At 40.5% G+C, this 24,678-nt stretch overlaps 2 protein-coding genes across 2 annotated transcripts in view; one reads left to right on the forward strand and one right to left on the reverse strand.

Annotated features, from left to right (window-relative positions):
- LOC143894512 (uncharacterized) overlaps positions 1–24,678 on the reverse strand; it is a 195,702-nt gene that overhangs the window by 149,904 nt on the left and 21,120 nt on the right. The window lies entirely within an intron of this gene.
- Exex (motor neuron and pancreas homeobox extra-extra) lies at positions 990–23,229 on the forward strand. Its single transcript, XM_077400899.1, has 3 exons — positions 990–4,140; positions 18,142–18,305; positions 21,577–23,229. Exons 1-3 carry the CDS (start codon positions 2,910–2,912, stop codon positions 21,817–21,819), a joined length of 1,638 nt encoding a protein of 545 aa, XP_077257025.1. The 5' UTR covers positions 990–2,909; the 3' UTR covers positions 21,820–23,229.

The following is a 24,678-nucleotide window of genomic DNA, read 5'->3' on the forward strand; positions in this document are numbered from 1 at the left end:
TAATTTTTTATAACAAGTAAAATAAATTTGTGGTAAGATAATTAAGATGTAAATAGAATTAAACTTGCATTTAGTCGTCCTCACGCAGAGAAAAATTCGATAAAATGAAAAATTCAGTAACTTCAGTGATTTTAACCCACATTGTTTTAAGAACTTGGGAAAATTTAAATTTTCTCTTATATTTCTCGAAGTCTTGGAAAAGTAGGTTAGACCGATGTCGTATTAAGCCTTCACAAAATATGTTCTAAGGGAGCAGCACGTGTGTCCACGACACTGATACGATAACATTAAGGGAGTACGTAGAAACGTATCGAGAGGAGAGTGAAAACGAGTATCCCGTAAGTATGCTGGACGTGCTTCGGCCCTTAAGTAAACACTCTTTCGTCTCTTATTTGGCTACATCGAGCAAACGAGGAGAACGAACCATGCACCTTCCAAGCACCGTATTCGTGGTGGAACCACGAAGCGAGCGACACCGGGTGATCCATCATGTTTCGATTGTTAAACGCCTCAAGTGTCTACGACACGACGTGTACCTTTGTGCATCTACGTCGAATTATTATCAATTTTTGCATCGCCGTAGAATTTTTCTCTGATGTTTTAAGTATATAATCACGTTCCAGATAATAATTCGTGCTGGACGCCTATATAATCATAATAAAAATTAATATATGTATATTTGAAAAAAAGACCAAAATATATATATATTAGATAAAAACACGGAGCACCAGATATTAGATTTCTACCCGAGAAAATAAAGGGATATTGAGAGAGAGAGAGAGAACATGCGATAGTCTTTAAAATTTGTGTTTATATTTTATTACATTAGACTTATAAGAGAATATAAAATGTTTACCATAATAGCTCAGAAACTGAAAAATATTTCATATTAACTTCTATATTATTATAATAAAAATGTATTTTAAATATTTTATCTTAAAATACATTGATTATTTTGCTCTGATTGTCAAATCACGATCGCATTACATATAATTACGAAACAGTTTGAACTTGGAAAAAATATTTCTGAGCGTTAGATGCGTTGTTACCCCACTGATAAGCAAATATTCGTTCAACTGATACGGGAAACAGTCGATAAGGGGAACGATTACGCGCAAACGGGGTGTGATACCTATTAGGTGACTATTAGGTACCCGATAACGCGACACGTATTATTGATATAATACTTCATTGCACGATGTTATCTGAACGGATGTCCACTAATACGCATATCTCTGATTACACATTTTTCAGATAATCAGATGTGCGCTATAATTAATCCCAATGACTCGCGACCATCGCCACGATAAGAAATATTTTGATTATTAATGCATATCTGTGTAATCTTTAAAAATCTTACATTCGGGGATATTTATTCTTTACGAGATAAATATTTATTTTATAAATATATATAAAATTAATATCAATATAAAAAATTAGTCATAATCGAAAATCAAAGGATGAAGACGCGACAGAAGGAAAACCGCGATAATCCGATACTATTATGGTTTATAAAAGGAGAAAACTTGCGATATAAGAAAGAGGGTCACCTCGATCTTGGAAGAAGTTACTCAAATAATTCCAAAAGTTAAGCTTCTAGAAGACATTTCACAATCGAGAAAGAAGTTTGATTGAATAAAAGAAATATATCAGTTTCCAATATGAGGTTCACGGATAATTTGTTCCCTCGTAATCCAGAACCTCAGTTTCTATCTCATTCTGTTTTTCTTATAATATTGCGAAAGACGTTAAGACAAATTCAGTGACAGCAGACTAGAAAATAATTCTCACGAACTTTCGTGTCTCGCGGTTTATGTTAATAAAAGAAAATTACGGAAGGGGAAATAAAATGTCTAACTCTCGGGTGATTTCACCATCTTGTTTAAACTGAACGGTCTCACGAATCAGCCACGATGGGTGGCTATCGGACTTGAGTTAAATTAATGACGCGATAATATCGATTACAATACCGTCTTGATACCCGCCGCGCGCGGACACCAAGAATCCCTAAGAAGACACCGCGGAATCGTCCATCCGCTCGCACACCCTCGCCACATTTTCACGCCTATTTGCCTCTCCTTCAGACCTCCATGGTCACGTGGAGAAGCTTCGTGCGTCTCTCTCTGTACCTCTCTCGCGCCGATCCTTCACGCAAGCTCTGATTGGTCGAGGGGGAAGCATCGAGGGTGGCATCGCTATCCCCGTTGCACTCGGCGGAAGTACCTCGCTGTATCTCACCCCCGCCGAAGGATCTGTGGGTGTGTAGCTCGGACACGCCCGACCCGCGGTGGGCGTAGTCAAAAGCCAGTTGCAGCGATTCTATTCTAGTGGGAGAAGCTTTTTCGTAGGACACGCGGTCACTCGCGACGTCACTTTGCGACGCGACGCCGAGCCGCTTTGCTCGTGGTCGTCGGCTTCGTGTGAAGATCGTGACTCGTATAATCGCGGAATCGATCGGTTGCGAGGAACGATTATATCGATCCACCAAGTGCGGCTGACCGAGCTATGGATCAATTAACAATCGTTCCGATGACACGTCCACGTAATGACGTTCGAAACTGTGCGAAACGTCGCTGAGAAATTTACGCAGGTACACCACCATCGCTAGATCACCTATAATCGATCGGTTTAAGGAATTACCGTCATCAATCGGATGAAAACTTTATTGTAACTAGAATTAGTTTGCGTCAAGTGTTGATTTTGAAGATTATCTTGGTATCAATCAGATCAAGACGTCATTGATCTTTTAGACATTGTTATATACAATTCGTTTGAGTCAGTGTCAGAGGCAGGGATCGTTATATTGCTCAAGTGACACCTAGATTCGGTTGGAATCCAATAGTGTTGACATTGCAAGGACATAATCTCACCAGAAAGTATGTGTTAAAAATCTACAGTGGTCGCAGGACATGGCAGCTATGCATTACAACGCGCAGATGGTCTCAGAAGACTTGCATCAGCATCCGCGACATCTCTACAGCCTTCAACAGAGACTTCAGGATCCCGGATCTTCGCCCAGGTCGGAGGATGCCATATCGCCGCTGGACAGCCGAGTGAGATCGCTCGAGGAAGTGCGTTTCGTGGGTGCTAGATCGCCGGAGGTGGAAGATAGAGTAATCAGATATCACGAGGATGCCGGAAGTAAACGTTTCCCGAAAGACCACTCGGGGCCTGTTTTCTTCCAGGATTCGGAAAACTCGTCCAGAAAATGTTTTAGCGACGGAATAGCGACGAGTCGTTGCCGCGAGTCGGAAAGCTCTCCCGGAAGAACGTCTTCGCCGCAAAATTACATTCTCAGCTCGTCCAATCAGCACAATAGCTCGATTGGCAAAACGTCTTTCTGCATCGACGCGCTTCTGGGTCGCGCTACGAAGCAGAATGAAATAGAACAATCGTCGGCCGATCGACAGAAATCGTTCTCCAGAAATCACGGTGTTCAATCTGATGGCCTGAATCTCGGTGGCATTCAGGAACGGGAATCCCCCACCGCCATAAGATGCTCCGGAGATCAAAGAACCGCCTTGAGAAATTCTCTAAATCCTTTCGTTCAGCATCACGAATCCGATTCGCCCAGTCTGGAAGCACGAGATAGACACTCCTCCAATCGCGAGACCGTTCTCGGCCTCCATTCCAGCGATTCCGGCGTGTCGGTCCAAAGGGGCCAGTTCAGGCCCGAAACGGGGACCAGCAACTATCGGAACGACCGGCTCGAGAACGTCGAGGACGACACGTCGGTCGACGTGGACCCGACGCGAACCGGGAGCGCCAGTCCCGGGAGTAACGCGAGTCGCAGTCCCGCTTCCAGCCCTCCGATATCTCCCGGCTCGGAGGATCCGTCCAGTAACGGGGTGCTGAGCCATCAGAGCCTCGCGTCCGGGCCCTACGGCGTGGGCGCGGCGGTGGTCAGGCAGAATCAGGGCCTCCTACTGCATCCCGCGGGACCACTCATCCATCCCGGAGGATTGTACTATCATCCGGCCGGCGGCAGCGCCTTCCACTCGATACACAAGGAGGGTCAGCCGGTCGGCCATCCCCAATCTGGAGGGCCTCATCCTCAGCAGCATCACATCCATCCACTCCAGCTCGAGTGGTTCGCCCGGACCGGCATGTTATACCCGAGACTTCCCGCGGATCTGGCCGGTGAGTAGATGCAATTAATCTATTAATTAATTACAATGGCTGTTTCGGATAGTTTGACGTTTGCGCGGAAACGAATCGTTGTATCTTTTGATAATATGGAAATATAGAAAAGAGAAATGTATTTTGCAAAAATAAAAAAAGTATTATGCTGAAGAAACCTTGAGATACCGTTTCATAAATTTTATTTGTAAAAAAAAAGCATATCTAAATCCATGTCTAAAAAAGATAATATTGAAGATGATATTGATAAAATTTTTTACGATATTGGTTATAATAAAAATTAATTTACGTATTTTAGTTGTTTGAGATTTTTAAATAATTTAATAATTTTTATTAATGAATAATAAGAGATTTTAGAAGATGCATATGTGTAATAATGACAGTTGCGTGAATTATACCTAAGCCTAATGTGGCAAAAATAATATTCTGAATTACATCATTGTCTAATAACAAAACCATAAATCATGTCCATCAAATTGAGATTATCGATCACTGCTGATGCTTGTAATTAATTGAATATATCATAATGATTGCCGCATCGAAGAACGATACAAGCAATTAATCACGCGATATCTGATGAAAATCACAATAATTATCATTGCTATAAAAAACGACGCAAATTGAAATCCTTTATTTTATGATAAGATATCATTCATATGAGCTTTTAAGTGGAATAGTGTAAAAAGAAAGTGTAATTTAACGATATATATCAATAATGATAAATCATGTATTTTAAATAATGATCTAAATTATTGCGCGCGCAACGTGGCAGAAAATTTTAAATTCTTATATTTTATGAAAATGTCAATAAAATAATTTTAAGGCTTTTATATAATTTCTGTAAGCTTTTTACATTTCAAAATTAAAACAAAAAATACAATACCTCGTTTCTTTGTACGATATGATGGCTTCAAGCGTTATATATTAATTATTTACAAGGTAAACGCGAAAACGGTGTGCAATTAATTTTTAAAAGTGGAAATCCCGAATTCCGATTTCCGGATTGCGCGGATTTTTATCATCCAGGATGAAATCGCAAATACTGCAAAAAGCTATTGCAAAAGACGACTCGACCTTCACGTTAAAACCATTAATCCTGTTTCAATGCTTGATAAATTAATGATGCGATAATAATTTGCGAGTATAGCCGATAACGGTCGTTAAAGTCGATAACAATCCTCGTAAATCGCTCTTTCCTAAGCCGACAGTGATGCCGAGCGGTGCCGATCCCAGAAAAAAAAACACGTTGATTGCGACTTTATCGCCGACTGCGGATCTGCAACAAATAGCGCGCGAGATAACACAAGAATAGACGTAAGCGAATTCGATTTAAAATAATGTTTAAAATCAAATTTGAAATCATGAATTTTCTAGTAAGAATTTACAGCAATTCTTAATTATCTATTTCCTTATTACATTAGATAACGTCTGCGATTAAACTTCGCGAACAGGTAAAAGGAATCTTTATATTTAATGAGAATTTAATTTCTCGCTTGACAATCAACGAAATGTCGAGCATGCATGATAAATGACTTGCGGTCAATTTTCATGACAGAAAGAGGAAGTAATTGACAATAAGCGGCAGACGCGTATTGCGCAAAATCGAAATTCCTCGCGTGGGTGAGTGAATCGTCAGGCGATATCGTCGATTGACGTTAACTCATGCGTGGGAGGTTGTGTTATGTTAGCTCTCGACAGCTATTACCAGCTATTAACTCGAAAGTGAGAGGCAACGTCGAAAGACAGATTGCCGCTGCGATGAGCAGATAGTACAATGTTTACGCGTCTAATGTACCGCTCTCCACTATGGACCATATTGGCCGACCACACAAATTTTACGATCTCGATAACGGCGATGTGACGCTCGCGCATGCTCGCGGTTCTCTTCAAACATAGATTTTCGAAATTATCTTCAAAAAACTTAACGTAAAATAACGTACAAATATATACGAAATATAAGATATCAATCGTTCAAAATTTTTTATTTTCTTTATTTTTGATAGAAGATGTTCAACAATTATGTTCCTTTTCTATCGGAAAGATAATTTTATTACAGGAAATAAATTTCCTTTAATCTTTCAGGGAGTCAGCTAATATTTTTAACTGAAATTTTTCGGGAATTTTTGTATTGATTCTCTTGAATAGCATTTTATCTAATAAATTTCGCCAGTTTTTAATTAAACTTTCGCAATTGTTCCTGAAAAATGAGGAAGTGCATTCGTTCAGTCGCCGTTTGCCTACAAAACCTTTATTCACGAGACCGACGAACTGCATCGCTGCCAACTAATTCGCAAACCTTTCCACGAATCACAGAAACCGTCTTAGAAATTCGAAGAAGGAAAAGAGAGAAGGTAGGAGAGAGGGATGATACCAAGTGCAGGCGACGAAGAAATTTGGAAGGTAAAAGGCAAGGGTTTGAGGGAGGAAGGGGTGTGCAACAAGGAGTCTGGTTACCACGGTAAATTTCGCGCTCGGAAAAAAGAGCCGTGGCCGCGTTGTCAGGCCAATCAGTCGAGGGCTTTTATCGAACAAATTGGTCAGTGAACGTATGGCGATGGCGGCAGGCGGCGGCGGCGGCGGATACCCCGGGACGGAGGAAGGGAAGCAGAAATGAGAGGCGGAGTGGCGGCGGGGACCCGGGGACGCCGCGGACACAAGTGGCGAACGGTGACGGGTGCGCGGGGTATTTCCTGTCAGATGATCCTGATTGGTAGTTGCCGAGCAATCCAGCGTCGACCAAAAAAGGCGAAAAAAATCGAGCGGTAGCGTAAAACAAGCGCAAAAAAGGGAAAACGCAAAAAAAGAATGAGGGAGAGAGAGACAGAGAGAGAGAACGCGCGCGCGCGCGTGGCACGAAATAAAACGCGCGTTGAATACATCGAATGTGCCCCTGCCGCTGCCACCCCCCCTCCCCCTCCCCGCGTGGCATGCTCGTTGGAGGCCATCGTCGGTACACGGCTCGACTTGTTAAAAATTGCCGGCGGCCGCGCGGACCACCCCCGCGCGACGTTTTGTAAATAACACGGGGGGTGGGAAGGGTGACGGGGGAGGGAATGAGAGCGCGGACGGTGAGGGGGATGATGCGAGCTTTTATTTGCGGAATATTTGTCGCGCGTTATGCCCGCGCGCGGCGACGCAACGACAACACCATGTTTCATCTATCCCGTACCGCGCGTAACGGCGTATCGAAATTTAACTAGCGCGTTATAAGCGGGGTGTGTGCATCCACGTGTCGGGGCCCGCGTATTGCACGATGTACCCCGGTGCCCGAACGGCACCGCCGCCCGCCGCACCCCCAAACCTCACGTCACCGTCCGCCGCTACTAGATAGTTATCCATATCGCGTTACAAATGGATGGCCCGCACCGCGACCGCTCTAATTAGCGCGGTTCCGCGGCCATCGATTGCCGCCGCCGAATGGAATGGCCATTGAAACGGGTGAACATCGTCGTTATTATAACGATCGTATACATATATTACTGGAATTATATATAAGTGTGAATATCTTAGAGACAAATTATTTAATTTCGGAATACGTTGTCTCTCGTATATAATGTTATAAGTTGGTAAATAAAGGGTTGAACTAAAATAACCGAAAAGTCATTTTGAGAAACTTTGATCGGATGTTGAAAACTAGTTTAAAGTTCCAAACATTATCTCGACGAAGAAAACGATTTGATAGAAAGCATGAGAAATATTGAGAAAAAATTAAGATCTCAGAAACTCATTTTATATGCATTCTAGAACTTATAAGAGAAAATTATAGTTAAAAAATTAATTCTTTCTTTTCGAATAGATGTGCTTAATGTTACATAAAAATTACTTGCAATCCATAAAAATTCAATATATTTAGCAAACATCCTCATAATTATTATTCTACGACTTGCAATAAGTTACCTAAGAATGCAAAAATATAAATATTTTACTCTTTCTTAAGAAATAATGACATAAAACAGAATTAAGTCTAAGTTTCATTCCCATATGTATTTAATACAATTGCATCATAAAAGTCTGCGTTAATGAAATAAATTAATATTATGTAAACTACACGTCGTTCGCAAAGGCGTATTCACATTTTTCACTAACTCGTTCGCACTATAGCGTATCTATGTGACAGTTCGGATGTTTTTTTTTTTTCAGTTGGCACATGTGCATGCGTCAATCAGCAATGATCGACAGTAGTCGGTAATTGGCTTTTGGATTAGCGTGCGAAACGTCATCGATTTTCCGATGGTACGCGTCATATAGGCACGCCATCGATGATTAATCGCTCGCGCGAGTTGAAGTAACAATTGTAATAATTACTGTCCCCCCCGCCAGGAAAGAATAAATTATTCATCGCGAATTTATGGCCTTTTTTACGCGAAACGCGCGCGCTGAGGAAATCCTTAAGCGTTTTAACGATATTAATTAATTGCAGGTACCGATATCAACGGCAAATATATAAATAATCGTGGAGGGCGCGATAAATCTCGCGTACGATAAAACTGCTAACACGTAATTTTTATTTTCATACCGTTGTTTTACATATTTTAATGCCAATGATTTAATGACGGCGAATGTTTAATTTGCCGATTATGGAAATGCAAAATTTCCACGCTGACGTATTATTTCATGCGTCTGAGCGCTTCTTATCTCGCAATACTGCTGGTTACATTATTTTAAAGGCATACGAATACTGCGAATTACTGAATTTAATACGAAGATTAAATACGTGTAAACAAGCACGCCAAATAGTTTTTAATTAAATTCTATCATTTTTGTGTGAAAAAATACTACAGTGACAGTATTTGCCATATATGAGCATTTTTTCATTTATCGAGAAATCTTTCTCCCATGTAAATGTAAATCGAGTTACAAATTCCTCTCCAATGGCCGATGGCCTGTGAAGATATTTTTTCAAGTTAATGGGAGGGTTCTTAGTAGAAGGCACAAACAAAATTAAGGGTGGTTTTATTTACCGAAGAGCGTCGAAGAAAAAGCAGCATTGCCATTTCCTTTTAGCGCCACGGCAGTAGGATATTGCAAAGTGAAATTAAATATATTGAAAATTAATACTGCAATTTTGGCCGTTTTTATGGCACTTGCTAAGCGTGGCGTATGTTTCTATTTTTACATGCAATCAGTTGTATTTGCAGAGAATTAAATAGTCACCAAAAGACAATGAAATAAATTCCAAAGAAATTCAACTTCTATGAACATCGTATTAATAACATAAAACAATATAGCTGTAAGTATAAAACAACGGTTAGTTTTCGCGTACTTATTCATAAAGTAAAATTTCTCATTCTTTCCTTTATTCCTTTATTGATACATAAAAAAATATGAAGTTCATTTTGCGATATTAATTTTTTCTTTCAAATAAAGTCTCGCGGGGGATGGGGGATGGGGGATAATATTTCTATGGACTTCGTTTTTCTCGAAATAAATCCGAAGCGTCCTATTCAACCGTTCCGTTATCAGTCAATTGAATATTCGTATCTCGCGGTATATTTTATTGAGTGAACCAAATTTTCACCAAATCGACATTGTTCGGTCGAGGAAAACAGAAGTTTCTTCCCTCGAGGAACCGCAATTAAGGAAGATTCGTTTCTTTACGGACAGTTCGATCAACAATTTGGCTTAAATCGACTTGACGAACCGTGAGGGTAGCGGCCGGCGTGACGATACGGCCGGAATCTCGTTTTTTTTCTTCCTTTCTCTCTTGTCTCTTTTTCTCTTTTTTTTCGAACCGATCCCGCCGTCCATACGAACGGGGAGAAACAATGGCGATGAGATGGCGGCGGAAACTCTACCAACAAAAGGGGGATGATACTCGGGAGACAAAGAGCGCGCGCGCGAGGGGTTGGCGGATGATTTAATTAGTTAATTGTGCGTCATTCATCCGTCTATTCATCCCCTTCGCAGCCTCCCACGTCCCGGCATGCTCTGCCACCGCCGTCACCATACCGTTCCCATGGCAACTCCGCGGACTTATAGTCCGTTTAAACGGCCAATTTCGCGTTTCCGTCGGAGACCCGCGAACGGAAGCCGCTGGTCCAGCCGCGCTTTGTATATTTTGCCTTTTACAAAACTATGGATGTACACTATCGCCCAACAATAGTACTGCAATAATTACGAAAATATTACACTAATATAAGATAGTGTGCTGTATGTTATATTAACAATGTAATATAAAAATAATGTAATAAAAACGTAACGTACGATGTAATTAACCGTGTGACAACAAGGGAGATTAAAAAAGAATGCTAAAGCGAACTAGTTGAATTGTGTGGATAACGAAAGGAGCTTCTATCAGCTCTTACTGGCTCGTCCTGCCACCATTTATATTCTATACTCTAACATATGGCGATTGCGAGGGATTAATCTTATTTGTTCGGAATTTACAGCATTCCTATTAATTCGACCGCAGCGCTTATGGTGTTCCAGATAGCTAGGTTTACGTGGCTGATTGCACGTGGGTTATCGCCACGTTATCTACTTCCAGGGAGATTTAATCGAGTATTCATTTAAAATTACGCGATAAGAAAGTTCGATAAGAAATAAAGGGAAAGAAGGGCACAAAGCACGTACTATCCAAGATTAATGCATTGATTTATGTATTGATGTATATAGTATATGTATTATCTAATCATTATCTAAAATTGATATTACAAATTCGCAGTGAAAAAAAATCGCAAAAAAATTATATTCCATGAATTATAACACAGAAATTAAAAGTAGCCTGAAAAATAAAAAGTACAATTTTTATTAATTACTTTAGAATTTTTCTACTGCTACTGTGTGTAGGTATATTAATTACATTTTGATTACAAAAATATTCGTTGATTAATAAAGTCAATAAAAATTATTTTTCTGAGTTTTCTGACAAACATCTTTTCAACGCATATAAAATTATTGCGGCATCTAGAAAGAAACTTTGTATAGCAAAAAAAAACCGATATTCAACGGGAAAACAATATCCACGTTTTTTCGCAAGAACGAGATCGCGGTAAATTAAAGGGCTCGAGGTCTCATTTCTCTGTGCGTGTAGCGTCGGAAATCGGATTCATCGTAATGGTAGCGGTTTCAACAACCCTCGCTAACATACGACAGCGCTCCGAAACCGACAAGTCGGCGTCGGGCGAATCCAGCGTCGTTAGCGATTGACTTCTCGTTCGACCTCGGGGTCGCAACTACGACCTGATGTCGATGTTGTTTCCGGAACGGAGTTCGAAATTAAAGCTCGACGCGCGGCAGAGAGAGGAGAGAGCATGGACCGCATGGACGGCCGAGCGCGGATAGTTAGAAGCGGGAGAGAGTAAACCGATGCGCTCGCTTGCTCGCTCACCACCGCACGCACGCACGGAGTGTATATACGCGCGGGTATATACACCGGAAGCCGGTGGCGGCGGCGGCATCAGATCCGCCTATAAGCGTATAGGTGGTAATGGCGTTTCTGAATTAGCTGCTAGCTAGTTTGGCCGTCCGCAAGCAAACAGATCTTGGTTACCCGATGTGTAACATCCCGCGCGCTCGCTCAAACGCGCCATCCCGTGTCTATATACCGGTCTTGTCGGTAATACTATTCTCGTAGCTACGTGTACGCGAATATGCGTGCGCCACGTTCGTGTACGTGTATATGCACGCGTGCGTACGCGCATCGGATAGCTGCCGGATACGTGACGCGTACGGTCGAACTGCTTTCGGCCGCAAAACGCCTTTGACCCTTTGCCATCACCGAGAAAAACCGAATTTTACTTCTCGACGTATAGCACGATAAAATGTTTTTCGACGGTAAAAAAAAGTATCCATTAATGTAACATATGTAACGTACTGCAGTAATGAGAGCTACCATCAGTATTGCAATCGGGAGTCAATTATACGCTAAAGACGAATCAGAGGTTCTGAAGAAAGCGATCGGTTTTGAATTAATCAATCACAATTAAGTGGCAATCGAGATCGAGATTCTAACGATAAAAATTACAAATTTATCTTGTAAAAATCACTGTTGCATAATTAGCTAAGTGTTAAAACTGTATTCACCGAACACTCGACGCGGCCGGCGCGGCGCGCGGCGCAACGCGACGTCTCAATTAGAACCAAACTTGCGTGTGTCTGGAGACGCGGAAGAAGATGGCGAATCGGGCGAGCATCCGGTGCACGAGGCAAGAATAAGAAGTAACATCGCGGATGTTTATGGCGTGATTTGTGGCGAGTTCGGGATTAAATTCAGCCATTTCGGGTAAGGAAAATAGCCTGATAAAACTTGCCCAACTTTTCCTTCTCTCTTTCCTTTTTCTCACTCTTTCCTATCACCGTCTCCTCTCTTTCCTCCCTACTCTCTCTCTCTCTCTCTCTCTCTCTCTCTCTCTCTCTCTCTCTCTCTCTCTCTCTCTCTCTCTTCCTTTCGCTTACGCGCTGGTCCGGCTCCATTCCCATCTACGATCATCCCCGGCACGTCGGGGGTGGCCGTCGGACGGCGAGGGGGTGGCGAGACGGCCGGATAGCGACGTTACTCGCCTAGATTCGTTTAGCTCGGATCTGAGGGGCAGATAATTCGGGGGGCGGGACACGGCAAAGGGGCTCCGGGGACCGCGGGCGGGGCTTGCCGGCGACGCACACACGCGCGCACGATACCCTCCACACACATATACACAGAGATAAACACACCATTACGCTCTTCCGTATAATATACGCACGCATACACATGCACGCGCAAATACATATACGGACATGCGGCTACAACACGGACGCGGGAGCAAAAGCTGAGAGAACGCACCACCGACGAAGTTACCAAATCGACGTTACCAACCCCTTCGCTCGCCTTCCCACCACTTTCTCCCCCGCGCTATCCGCCCCCCGTCTTCCCCTGTTCCATCCCCCTCGAGACGACGAGCGCGCGCGGTGCTAGCCGGACCGAGCGACGGAGGGTACAGCGGCACAGTTAGAGGTATACACGCCGATTTAGGACGCTAATTCCAATTTGCAATTCGCTATTGGGTAATTGCTGCCCATTAGAGAGAGGCCATTTTCGGCTGCTACGTAGGCGTAGAGAGCCGCGTCCGCGGGAGCTATGTACTCGTGACAGCGGAGCGAGGACAGGATCGATGCACCTCCGAGTAAAAGACGAGTCGTGCACTATTTCCGATGAAAAATCCAACGAAAAGACCTTTAATTAAAATGAGATTTTTAATTCAATGACAAAAAGCACAAACGAAAATCTAGCTTATTCCTATACATTTTTACCATTTTTTTAATTACTATCATTATGATGAATCCCAAAATCGAATTTCATGCTACACACACGCGAAAAAATTGATCTCAACTTTTTCTTATGATTTTATTATCGCAAATTAGCACAAGGATCGGTTTTCTGTAACATATTATTTTTGCCATGCGCAAACTGTTTTCTTTTGCTATAATTATTCTAGATGCAATCAGATTCTCTCTACAATAATTATTTATACGTGCATCTCGTAAGCAATGTGGAAAAAATACGGAGAGACTAGGTTTATTTAAAAAATAGTATTTTGATTTTTAATAGTTAATAAATATTTTTGTAATTACTTTTAGCAACAGAAAATTTGGCAAAAAGTTTAATTTAATTATTAATATTGCGATATATAAGATATTCAAAATACGGAAGTACATGTTGTAATTGTATTATATAGCAGAATAGTATTTCTCTATATAAAAAATGTATATAATATATAAAATAATTATTTTACTACGGGGAATATATGTCGCGATACTTTTCCATCGTGACGCGAAGCATTCGGGTCATTCGGTAACGCGCCAACATTCCGGCGACCGACGCAAAAAGGACTAAAAACGAAGGTGAAGTTCCTGCGGGAGCTCGGATCGAGTAATCAGTTTTAATTAAGCGTCCTTTCGCCCGGGAGTTAACGAGGGTAGTTACTCGTTAGTCCGAGATACCGTGCGATTCGCCGACCCTAAAAAAAAGTCGCACGAGATCCGATCTCGACTCGGTGGAACGAAGAGTCACATGCGGATAATTAATTTCGTAAGTATTTCATATAATAATCGCTCAAAATATAACAATGATCTTGTTCCGGATTTTAAATCGTTATGCCTCAAAAATCAAATACATTGCAAAAAGACTGTAAAATAATAAACGTATTATTTATTTGCTGTGATTATGAATTATTATAATTAACTTAAAAATATAATTGATATGAAAGCTGATTTCTTATTGATTATATAAAATTATAGAAAAATACTGACTCGTCTCCATTATATATCTATATATTTTAACGACGCAAAGCAAAGTTCGCTACGATACCTAATACCGCATCACCATCCCTCATTGCTATACGCAAGGATATTCATGCGACCGGTAAAATGTAATTTTTCGGGGGACAAACTTCCGGGGGACGAAATGGTACGACGAAAAGAGAAAGAGAGAAAGAGAGTAGGCGCTTTAAGTACAGATAATAGGTGGTGTTTACCGCCGCGATGATCGGCACCATTTAAGGGTGGCCCGGCATGAAGCGGCCGATGGGACCCCAAATAAATTAAATTATCATGATAAAAGCCCCCTCCCGTCCCTCTATTCGATATAAGAGCGCGAATGGTGATTGTCCACTCGATAAAGTCTCCCTTCTCATGTTTACCGACATCTGTCACAGTTTGCGCATTTCCCGATCGACGTGCAATGTGCCAAATGATCAATTTAGCGGGACACGGCGCATTCTCCGCGTGTCAATGAAATTAGGGCAATTCAAGCGCAAATGTATCGTAAAGGATTGCAGAAATTAATTATGGCAATTATTTATAAAAATTAATGCTATTTAAAATGGGGCAATCGTCCATTTTAATTTTGGATGTAAATAATGAAAAGGAGATGTATTGCTCGTTGAACATTCTTCGGTAATTTATAATATATATTTTTTACAATTTTTATTGCTAAATTTTATTAAATGTGTTGGTTTCAATTTTATATCATATATTTATCGATATTATTTTACTCCTCGATTATCTTTATCGACTTCGTGATTGCACGGTACATCGCATTGCGTTTATTTATTAGGCTACGAGGGGATTGTTTGCAGTTAGTTAGCGCTATAGTTAACGCAACACCCCTGATGATAGAAGGGTATGTACCGTATGTCAGTAACCAACCCCCTCGATCGCGGCAGACGAATTTCTTTGGTGCGCTTATATAACGCCGAGTAATGCGCCGGTGGCTCAATGAATAATTATCGCGAGCCGGCCAATTTTTGGCGACGAAGGGTTCGATAATTTATGACGACTATTTATCCGACCGCTCTTCTCGCCTCTTAAACTTTTAAAGGAGAATGGATGCGACCCTTAAATGTCAGAACTCGATCACGTTGCGTTTTCGTCTTTAGCGGATTAAAATGTTACGATCTCCGCGATAAAATTAACGACCTTGTTATTTTCAGAATTTTATAATATAATTAATACGGTTCTAGCTTCCTCAAAAGTTTCTGATGCAATATGTCTTCAAAAAGAGCCGAGATAATTAAACGTAGAATATATAAATTTATATATAAAAGTGCAGATATATAAAAGAAGCGATCGCGCGCTCTATATTTTCGTCGTACGATAATTAGTCATAACTTTTTTATTTTAATCACAATCAATTCATATCCACGTTCACGAATCCCACAATGAAATTCGCGCCGATTACTGTTATTACTGATACATTATCATTATCGTCTGAAATTAATCGGGAAAATACTGTGAGGAATTATAGATGCCCGAACCTTATCTCAGTTCTCTCGACCTTTTGATCACGTTGACCAAAAGTGATTGCAGATTAAAATTTTATAATTGATTGTAGAATTAATGTAATCACATGTCAATCGCAATAAAGTTATGCAGCTACAAAATTGCTTTATCTCGAAGATTAACAAAGTTGCGATAGATAAACCAATGTGAAAAAATTCGGTAATTTATAATACCGTATGATATGCAAGCGTGTCAAGAGAATCTAATGGATACCGAATGCACGGTGTGTCCGGACGATGAAATTGAAAAAAGGGACATAAAAATAAATCATGACGGAACGGGCGAGGAGCGCAATGGCGCAAATAATAATTGTCACGAATCAGCGGGGAGGGAAATCATCGGTCAGGCCATATGTGCCCAGCAGGGAAGAGGGGGGCCGAACTCCACTTTGTCCAACGATAAATAACCCAATAAATGTGCTACAGTCTAAATACTAACAGCTATCAAATGTAGTCTCTCGTCCCTTGCGCGTGACGCGCTTGCTCCCGTGAACAATCGTCAAAAATGTCCCGCGTGTATTTTTTTCTAAATTCGTAACAATCATTAAACAACAACACGTAGCGCTTTTATAATTACTAAACTTGATAAATGCAAAATGAGAGGTCAAATTTGGGTAAACGTGGACAGTAAGAATTTAGTAAAATCACTTGAGCCATCTTATTCGAATTTAAACTAAACGAAATTTTAAATTGCCCAGGCACAAAGATATATTATTCTAATGTATTATATTATTAATCTAATATTATTTATACAATTTTTTTTTTCATATTTTTTTAATGATATGTTTCTCTGATACATATTACATATTATTACTCTTTTCTTGATGATGCTTGAATTGCGTTAAATTCGCAAAAATACATATTACGCCCCGCTGTGTGAAAGAAAACCGATAATACGATATCGAAATATCAAAACTGCCGCTTATTTGTGTACCAGGCGTGAAATCGCGCGGCCCCATATCGAAATACGCGGGTCTCTCTTTGAGGAAGAGCGAGATGAACGTGCGTACCTGCTCGTACGCAGCTTAGTGAATCACGCGTCGACCGGTAATCCGAATGCGCTCGACTAAATGCCGCCATGTGTACAAACACTGACAGCCGGTCACGCACTTGCTAGTTAAGTTACGAGGGTGCTTAAGCCAGTGACGCAAGGCCCACCTCCCTGATGGCTAATCGTGGAAACCCGGTGGACATAGCGCTCGGCAACAACAAAAACACGTGGCATCGCGGTGACAAAAATAACGGCGTCTCTCACGTACCCGCTGAAGTTCGAAACCTTGGACCAAAAAATTATCTGCAAACTGAATTTTTACAAGAATTGCATTTTAATGATTTCGCCCCAAACGTGTCATTTCAAACAATTTTATTCAACGATTCTTTCAAATTTATATGTATATAAAGCTGATTTATTTCTCAAATTCTGATATATCTCAAATTTTATTTATCAATTTATTTTGCATTAGAAAGGTAATCGCAGTGATTTAACTTAATTGCAATTTATATTATTTCTAAAAAAATTACTAATTGTAAGAATAGTCACGCATTTAGTTATTAAAACGTGATAATCGTATTTAGAAATTCTGGATAAATAATTAATCTGAATACATATACAATCGTATGGCATAACGTATTCATCACGCATTGATCAATAGCAATTCTATCATGATTACGTCGATCATTTCGTCAGACTCCACGGCGTCCTACGCCTATGGTGTTATAAGTCGGCAATTCTCCCCTGACCAAGAGTCATTCACGGGGCTAATTGCAGGGGCGGCTTTCCACCCCTATCGTCTAACCCCAAATCATCCCCCGTAATCCATAGGGATTTACACTCACGATAATTGCATTAGCATTCGATGATTTTTATTGGATCGTCCGGATCGCAATAATGAATCATTTTTGTTCTCCGAATTTTGCCGGACTAAAATCGCATTTAATTTGCGACTTTTATCGGATACAAACAAATTTAATAAAGCAATATTTTTAATTAAAAATTTTCGTTATGCAAAAATCAACACGACGTCAGAAATATATTTGTTCGCAGTTTTATATGACGTTATTTATTTTACGTATCTTAATTATTGAGTTTTTTAATTTATGGCTCATGAGCAAATATTGTTGTTCGAGTTAACATATAATAACACTATTATTACAGTACCATTATATATATATATATATATATATATATATATATATATATAAGTTACAAAAAATATTTCTTGAACAAAATACTTTTTTGTAATAGGTTGCGCGGCACAACATGCATTGCTGGGCAAAACTAGGAGGCCTAGGACCGCCTTTACGTCCCAGCAGCTCCTCGAATTGGAGAAGCAATTCCGACAGAACAAGTACCTCAGCAGACCGAAGAGGTTCGAGGTCGCGACGTCGCTGATGCTCACGGAAACGCAGGTAAATCGAGATAATGATGTTGAATTGCGCATTACCTTCCTCGATATCCCAAATTCAATAACGGCCCAATTCAATAAACGACCGTGAATCATCTCTCGTACGATAAGTATCGCGATTAGCCATTTTTATTACTCACGTCTGAGCAGAAAGAAGAAAATGCGAATCGTGAATCACCCGTAATACGAGATCCGCGATGAAACATGCAATAAAATAGCTTTTATCGACATCGTCCATACTATAGAAATCTCGAAGAGAGCACCAAATAACGAAACCCGATGAGAATTCCGTTATAATTTTGTTGTAGTTTAGCATTGTAACATAGTTTTCATCAAAACTGCTATGTAAAGTTAAAAATGAAATCTATTTCCTCTCTCGGGAGAGGTATCTTTGCATAATTATATATCCGATTGATATACGGAATCGCTCGCGGAAATCGTTAAGAAATCGAATCGATAATTTCCCAAAGGGAGGAAAGAGGGAGACAAAGTTAGAATCGAGTTGGCATTAAGTTATATATAGCGTCGAGAGTCGGCCCCGTGCGAGAAGTTGAGCGACGTCAACCGGTAAATAGCGCGAAAATGGAAATTCGCGAGGTCACGGGGGAGCGCGATGAGCACTCGGGAGGGGGGAAAAAGAAGACCCTCGAAAAGAGAGAAAATCCCTTCGAATAATCCGGCCCGCCCTATACCTCCATCCGACGCCCGACGTGTGCACGCGAATCCTCTCTCGCATAGTTCAACAACTTAAACATAACTCCGAAGCTTACGAGCCCTGACGGATCGCTCGGCAAACAGACGTGAAAGTCTGAGTTATGGCAGGCTCAGTCGCTGATTTGTTTCGATATTTTACCGATTCTGCCTCGCTCCTCGCCTCCGCCTCGGCCTTCCTCGTCCTCCTCCTTTCCCGGGGCCTGCTGTTACCCGTTTCACGTCTGAGTTCCGCGCTTGCAGAAACGCGATTACCGGCGATTTACCGTCCAAGCGCGAGCATCGCGACGAAACGCGTCGCGACGCCCGACGAAGAACGCGCGTTTATTTGAAAAGGGCGAAAGCTGTACAGCTCCCAATAAATCTCTCCACATTGCAATTTTTGTCATTATCAAGTCAAGTAATTCTTTAGGGACATGGACGCACATATGTATGGAGACGCCACGTATTCGTAAAAGTTATCGCACGTAAATGTTATTGCCAAATCATTTAACATGGAAATTCACGAAATGTATAGCAGTTCGACCATTTCTTGTGATATAAGCATATTTTTCGACGAGTTACTTATGCATTCTTTTATGTTTTCCGCACGATTGTTTCCCTTTGGATTCTTACCAAATTGATTCGACGTTATTGCGACAATGGCAAGGCGATTTCCTGCTCGCTGAATTAATTAAACTCGCCGAATTAATTGGTTTGAAGTCCGAAATTCACGATTCAATTGTCGAAATCGCGATCGTAATCGTCGTAATAACATACAAGATTTATATGATCATCAGTTCATCAGTGAGAAAAATATCTTCGGCCAATTAGCGCAATCGCAATTGAGATCGTATCGTAGATCGAACGCTCTCGGAATCCCATGATTCACCGCGACGTCGTTCGGTTTCCCATATGTATACTTACAAGATGTCGATTAATTTCGGCTCGCGAGATAATTTACAACGCGATTTATTTGTTCTCCTTCTCGCTCGCTCGCTCGCTCGCTCTTTATCGCTCGTAGGTTTATCGGCGATATAACAAATATTTATTTTCGCGAGCGTCGCTTTTTCTCCCCCCCCCCTCACCCCCATCTCTCGATCCATTTTTTCGCGACTGACTCGCTCGCACCTACAATTCGCACCTTCTCGTCCGCCTTTCCTCTCCCCCCTTCCTTCAAATTCAATCCCCCCGCGCTTGTTTACCTCGCGCTCCGAATTATTTGTTAACGCGACGCGAATGATTTACGTAAGTCCCCGTCGTTTCGTCTATCGAATCATCCAGCTGATCGATAAGCAATGGCACACCCGCTGTTTTAATGCAAAACCCTGTATTTCAAGAGAAATAAATATTTTCATCGCAAACACACTTTTAATCTTCAAATTGTATTATAATGTTAAACTATTTTCTTTTTTTTATTCACGAACCTAAAGTTTTATCGCAAGCAAATATTTTGTTTCAATTCATATGTGAATAACATATGTGAAATGTATAACAATCATGAAAAAGATTGTCTTCACTGAGGTGTGCTTTACTGTGACGCGATTAGGATTTATATATAATCTTGTCACACGCAAGATTCTTCGAGTAGCAAGAATTCGGCGAAACGTTCACAGATTCTTCCATTCGTATTCGTATGAGAAAGCCGCGGCGCGCTCCTACACGGAGGGTAAAGATATAATACGGTTGGTGTGTCTGGAGGGGATTGGCCCGGGCGCATGATATGTTGTCCGAAAGATTTACATCGTTTTCTTACGATTGGGGAGGAAAAATCGAGTCCCTGTATCTGTCTACCTGATTTACTGCGTCTCGCGGGGTGGCTCACGTGACGTTGCCCGCGCTTATAGAGCACGCATTCGCCAAATTAAATCGGTCGAAGACAATCGCCACCGACAACTCGTCAATTCTTATAATTAACGCCTTTGCAGCTATTTTATCGACACAAAATTGAAATCATTAGAAAAATCTTTCAATTCGCGAACGTATTCACGAATTAGTTCTAATTTGTTTAATATCTGAAGCATATAGAGAAGGTCTGAAATACTCAAAGGACTACTATTTGTTTTTTAATTTCGAAATTTATTATACAGAATGGCCGATACTTTATATAAGATAAAAAGAATAAATGACTTGTGACGTAACAACTCGATGCTTGTTGAAAACTAGCATTGCGATTAATATTATAAGAATTATTTTTATATTTCCACGTGTAATTTATTAGTCACGATTAAAATAAACAAATTTGACAGCTTTTATTTTTCCTTATTGCTTCGCGTTTAAATAATGTTATATATACATTTTATCATGTCATACTTGTAACATAAATTTATTGCAACATTGCGACAAATTCTTTTTTCGCATATAATTTCGAATAATATTTCGTAAATATCTAAAATTAAATGCGAGATAAGTGCCGAAATATTTTATCAAATATCGCGCGCGATAGTTCCCCGTTGTTAGTTCCCCGAAATCGCTTATCGCTACGCATGTAATTCCTCTAATCTCTCCTCGCGTCGTGAAATTTTACCAAATTTACACGGTGTCGACTCCGCCGCGAATAATTACACAGTGCACTCTCATTGCAGGTGAAGATCTGGTTTCAAAATCGCCGAATGAAATGGAAACGCAGTAAGAAGGCGCAGCAGGAGGCTCGTACGAGCGGAAAGGTCGAGGAAGCCGGAAGCGCGAGGAGTGCCGATAGGGACACTGGAAGTGACGTCAGCGTGAATGCACCTGGAACACCGGAGGAATCTAGAGGAACGCTCCAGGAAAGTCAGAGAACTGGAACGGACCTCCAGGAACCTTTGTATCGGCCTTACGTGGTCTAAAAGAGCGACGGAGGCATTTAACTCTTGGGGAACCAACATTTTTCAAAAATGCCCGAAGAAAGAACAATATTCGAATCGCGAACGTACACAGACGTTTCAGCCGCCCATTTTATTTTATACATAATTATTTTGGAATATGTAGATATATTTTATTGAACTATATTTTATTTAAATATTATTAATTTAATTAGGAGGCAAACACAGAATATACAAAAAAGAAATATTTCTCTTAAAATGTTAAAAGAAAATTAATTGTTGGTCCCCTAACGGTTAAAAAGATGTAAATTATCGCTAAACTGATTGTTTCTTGGAAAATTGAGTTGTTCAGAGAAACGGATTATTTCAGAGTCGAGTGCGAATCTAAAGATTCGATTAATAAAACTAAGTTCTGCTTGTTAATTTGACTGCGTGATTGTTCCTGTATAGATACTTTTTATAGTGAGAAGCAAAAGTATCCCGCTTTACTATCGATTGCGACATAATTTTGATAGTCGATCGTAACAGTAAGAGTTGTTATGACTTACCATCAGAGATTGAAAGCGACATAATACTGATTTTTCGTTGGTGAGCGCATCAGCTTGCGCCCATCTATCCATTGTCACGAACGAACGTGGAAATTATTTTCGCGTGCATCGATCTCGATAAATTTCGGTCTCTGCTTATTATTGAACACAGTTTTCTACTAAAAAAACAGTCGATCTCTCGTGTGTGTGTGTGTGTATATATCTCACCTCTATAATTTACTATATCAAAAATTCTGATGTAAATAAATGCGAACGAGACGATATTCACGAACACGATCATTAACGATACCTCGCTTGTTAATCACACGGTTATTAGATACACAAGTGTCACTGCTGATTCTAGAGAAGCGTCTTGCTCAAAACCAGCGGGATATTGGTTTTATAATCGAATTATCTTTTTATTGCCTGCCGCGGAGAGAAGGCGGACAATAATCGCGTTTCGAGCATGCAACAACTGGAAGATCTACGCGCCGTGATCGTGCGATTTAACGACGCATATGTGACAGCGAAGATCTACCTTCGGGATTTATGAAGCCTCGAGACGGATGCCATTTAATCTAAATTCATCGTGTATATAGACATGACTAGATACTATTTATTCTGTGTTCGCTCGGCTTGTAAGATAGAAGAGACGCCAGGCAGACGCTGGAATCGCGTTGTTAATACAAACGGTGTAAAGAGAAAACAGGACGATATAGGATCGTTCCTGTCCAGAGGTACAGGCGTTACTCGAGCATTGTCCCATACGAGTGCGCGTGCGAGCGAGAAGCATGTATTTACGATGTGAGTGTAAATATTATCCGCATAGGTTCTAAGTTAGTGAATGCGATGCAAATACACGGTATGATAATATATCGCGAGAAGTTCCTAAATAAATTATGAAATCGAGCAAAGTCGCTGCGTTCTTCTTTCTCCATGAATATCATTTTCTCCTAACAGGCGTTTATTTTTAACGCTATATTGTAACTTTAAGTGGATATTTATTTATTTCGGCAGCTATATGTGTGGCCAGTGCCACACATTCGATCTGGAAATATTAATTACTCATGCTAGAATTATGTAATTTTGATTAAAAATTATACGTTTTTCGACAATTTTTAGAAGAACCAGTTTTTTGGCGATAGCAATTTTGTAGGATTAAATAGTTTCTTATATCAGTTATATTTATTTTTAGACGAATAAATCTATCGCAATTATCTAGAAATATTTATATATATTCTTCAAAATGTCGTACGTTATTTGATACTTTATTTGATTTGACATACATTTATACTAAAAAATTATTTGAAGACAGTTTATTTCGATGTACAAAATTTATTTTTTCTTATTAAAAATCAACTAAACTGCTAAATCAACCGAAAAATCCGTCACGACCGCAATATCAGATTTTACTTTGCATTTCGAACAATAAATGCTCAGATCCGCTCGTATTCAGCCGCGTGTGCGAGGGAGCCGGGTCTCATGTTATTTGCATGATGGCCGCTGATTGGTATATGGCTTGTAAATGAGAAGCTTCATCCCCCGGCGGATAACCACCCCCGAACGGGCCTGACTGGTGGGTACTCGACGGAGAGAACCGAATGGCGTGTTTCGAAAGGCACCCGAAGGAGTAGCGCCGCGCTGCGCCATCAGTATTTATGACATGCTAATCCCCAGTTACGAATTCCGCGACATTCCGCGGGATCCGGCGGCGGAGAGCCGCTCATTCGGAAAACGTCATCACTCGGCGAAACGGCGCAAGAAGGAGGTGAAGTCGTATTTGACGAATGCGGATCGATGTCACTACTTGCTGCATTCCCTCGCGCTGCCATTCCCTTTTTCCGAGCTCGAAAGCCATCGCGCAAAAATCGAAGACATCAGACGTATTGATAAATTGAGAGATTCAGTGAAAAAGAGATATGAAAAGAAAGAGAAAAAATATATAAGTACGCGAATAATATATATACATCTTGTTATTTTGTTATACTTTTGTATATATCTACTATAAGTATATCAAACAATAAAATTAATTTCTTGAAAAGAAGATATATATGTATAAATGAAGTTTCAATTTAGATATCTTAGGTGATTTTTACAGCACTTTTTATTCGCGAATTGAAGAAATCATTCGAGCTAAATTTGATCGTCAAACATTATCAAGATTGTACCATGAATGCTCTTCTGCGCTCGAGTTTTCTCGCTTATACGTATATTTTCCTCGTAATTTCGCTGTCGCGCAGATTCGTCAGTCGATTCCTCGTTCCTATTACTGATTCGATTGCCAAGTTCTTCCCCCACCCCCGTTTGTCATATACTATTTCAATTTTTCGTCTTTATCTTTCACTCGTGAGAAAAT

Source organism: Temnothorax americanus, unplaced genomic scaffold, assembly GCF_048541705.1.
Source record: "Temnothorax americanus isolate GAGA-0224 unplaced genomic scaffold, ASM4854170v1 Scaffold14, whole genome shotgun sequence".
Classification (NCBI taxonomy): Eukaryota; Metazoa; Arthropoda; class Insecta; order Hymenoptera; family Formicidae; genus Temnothorax; species Temnothorax americanus.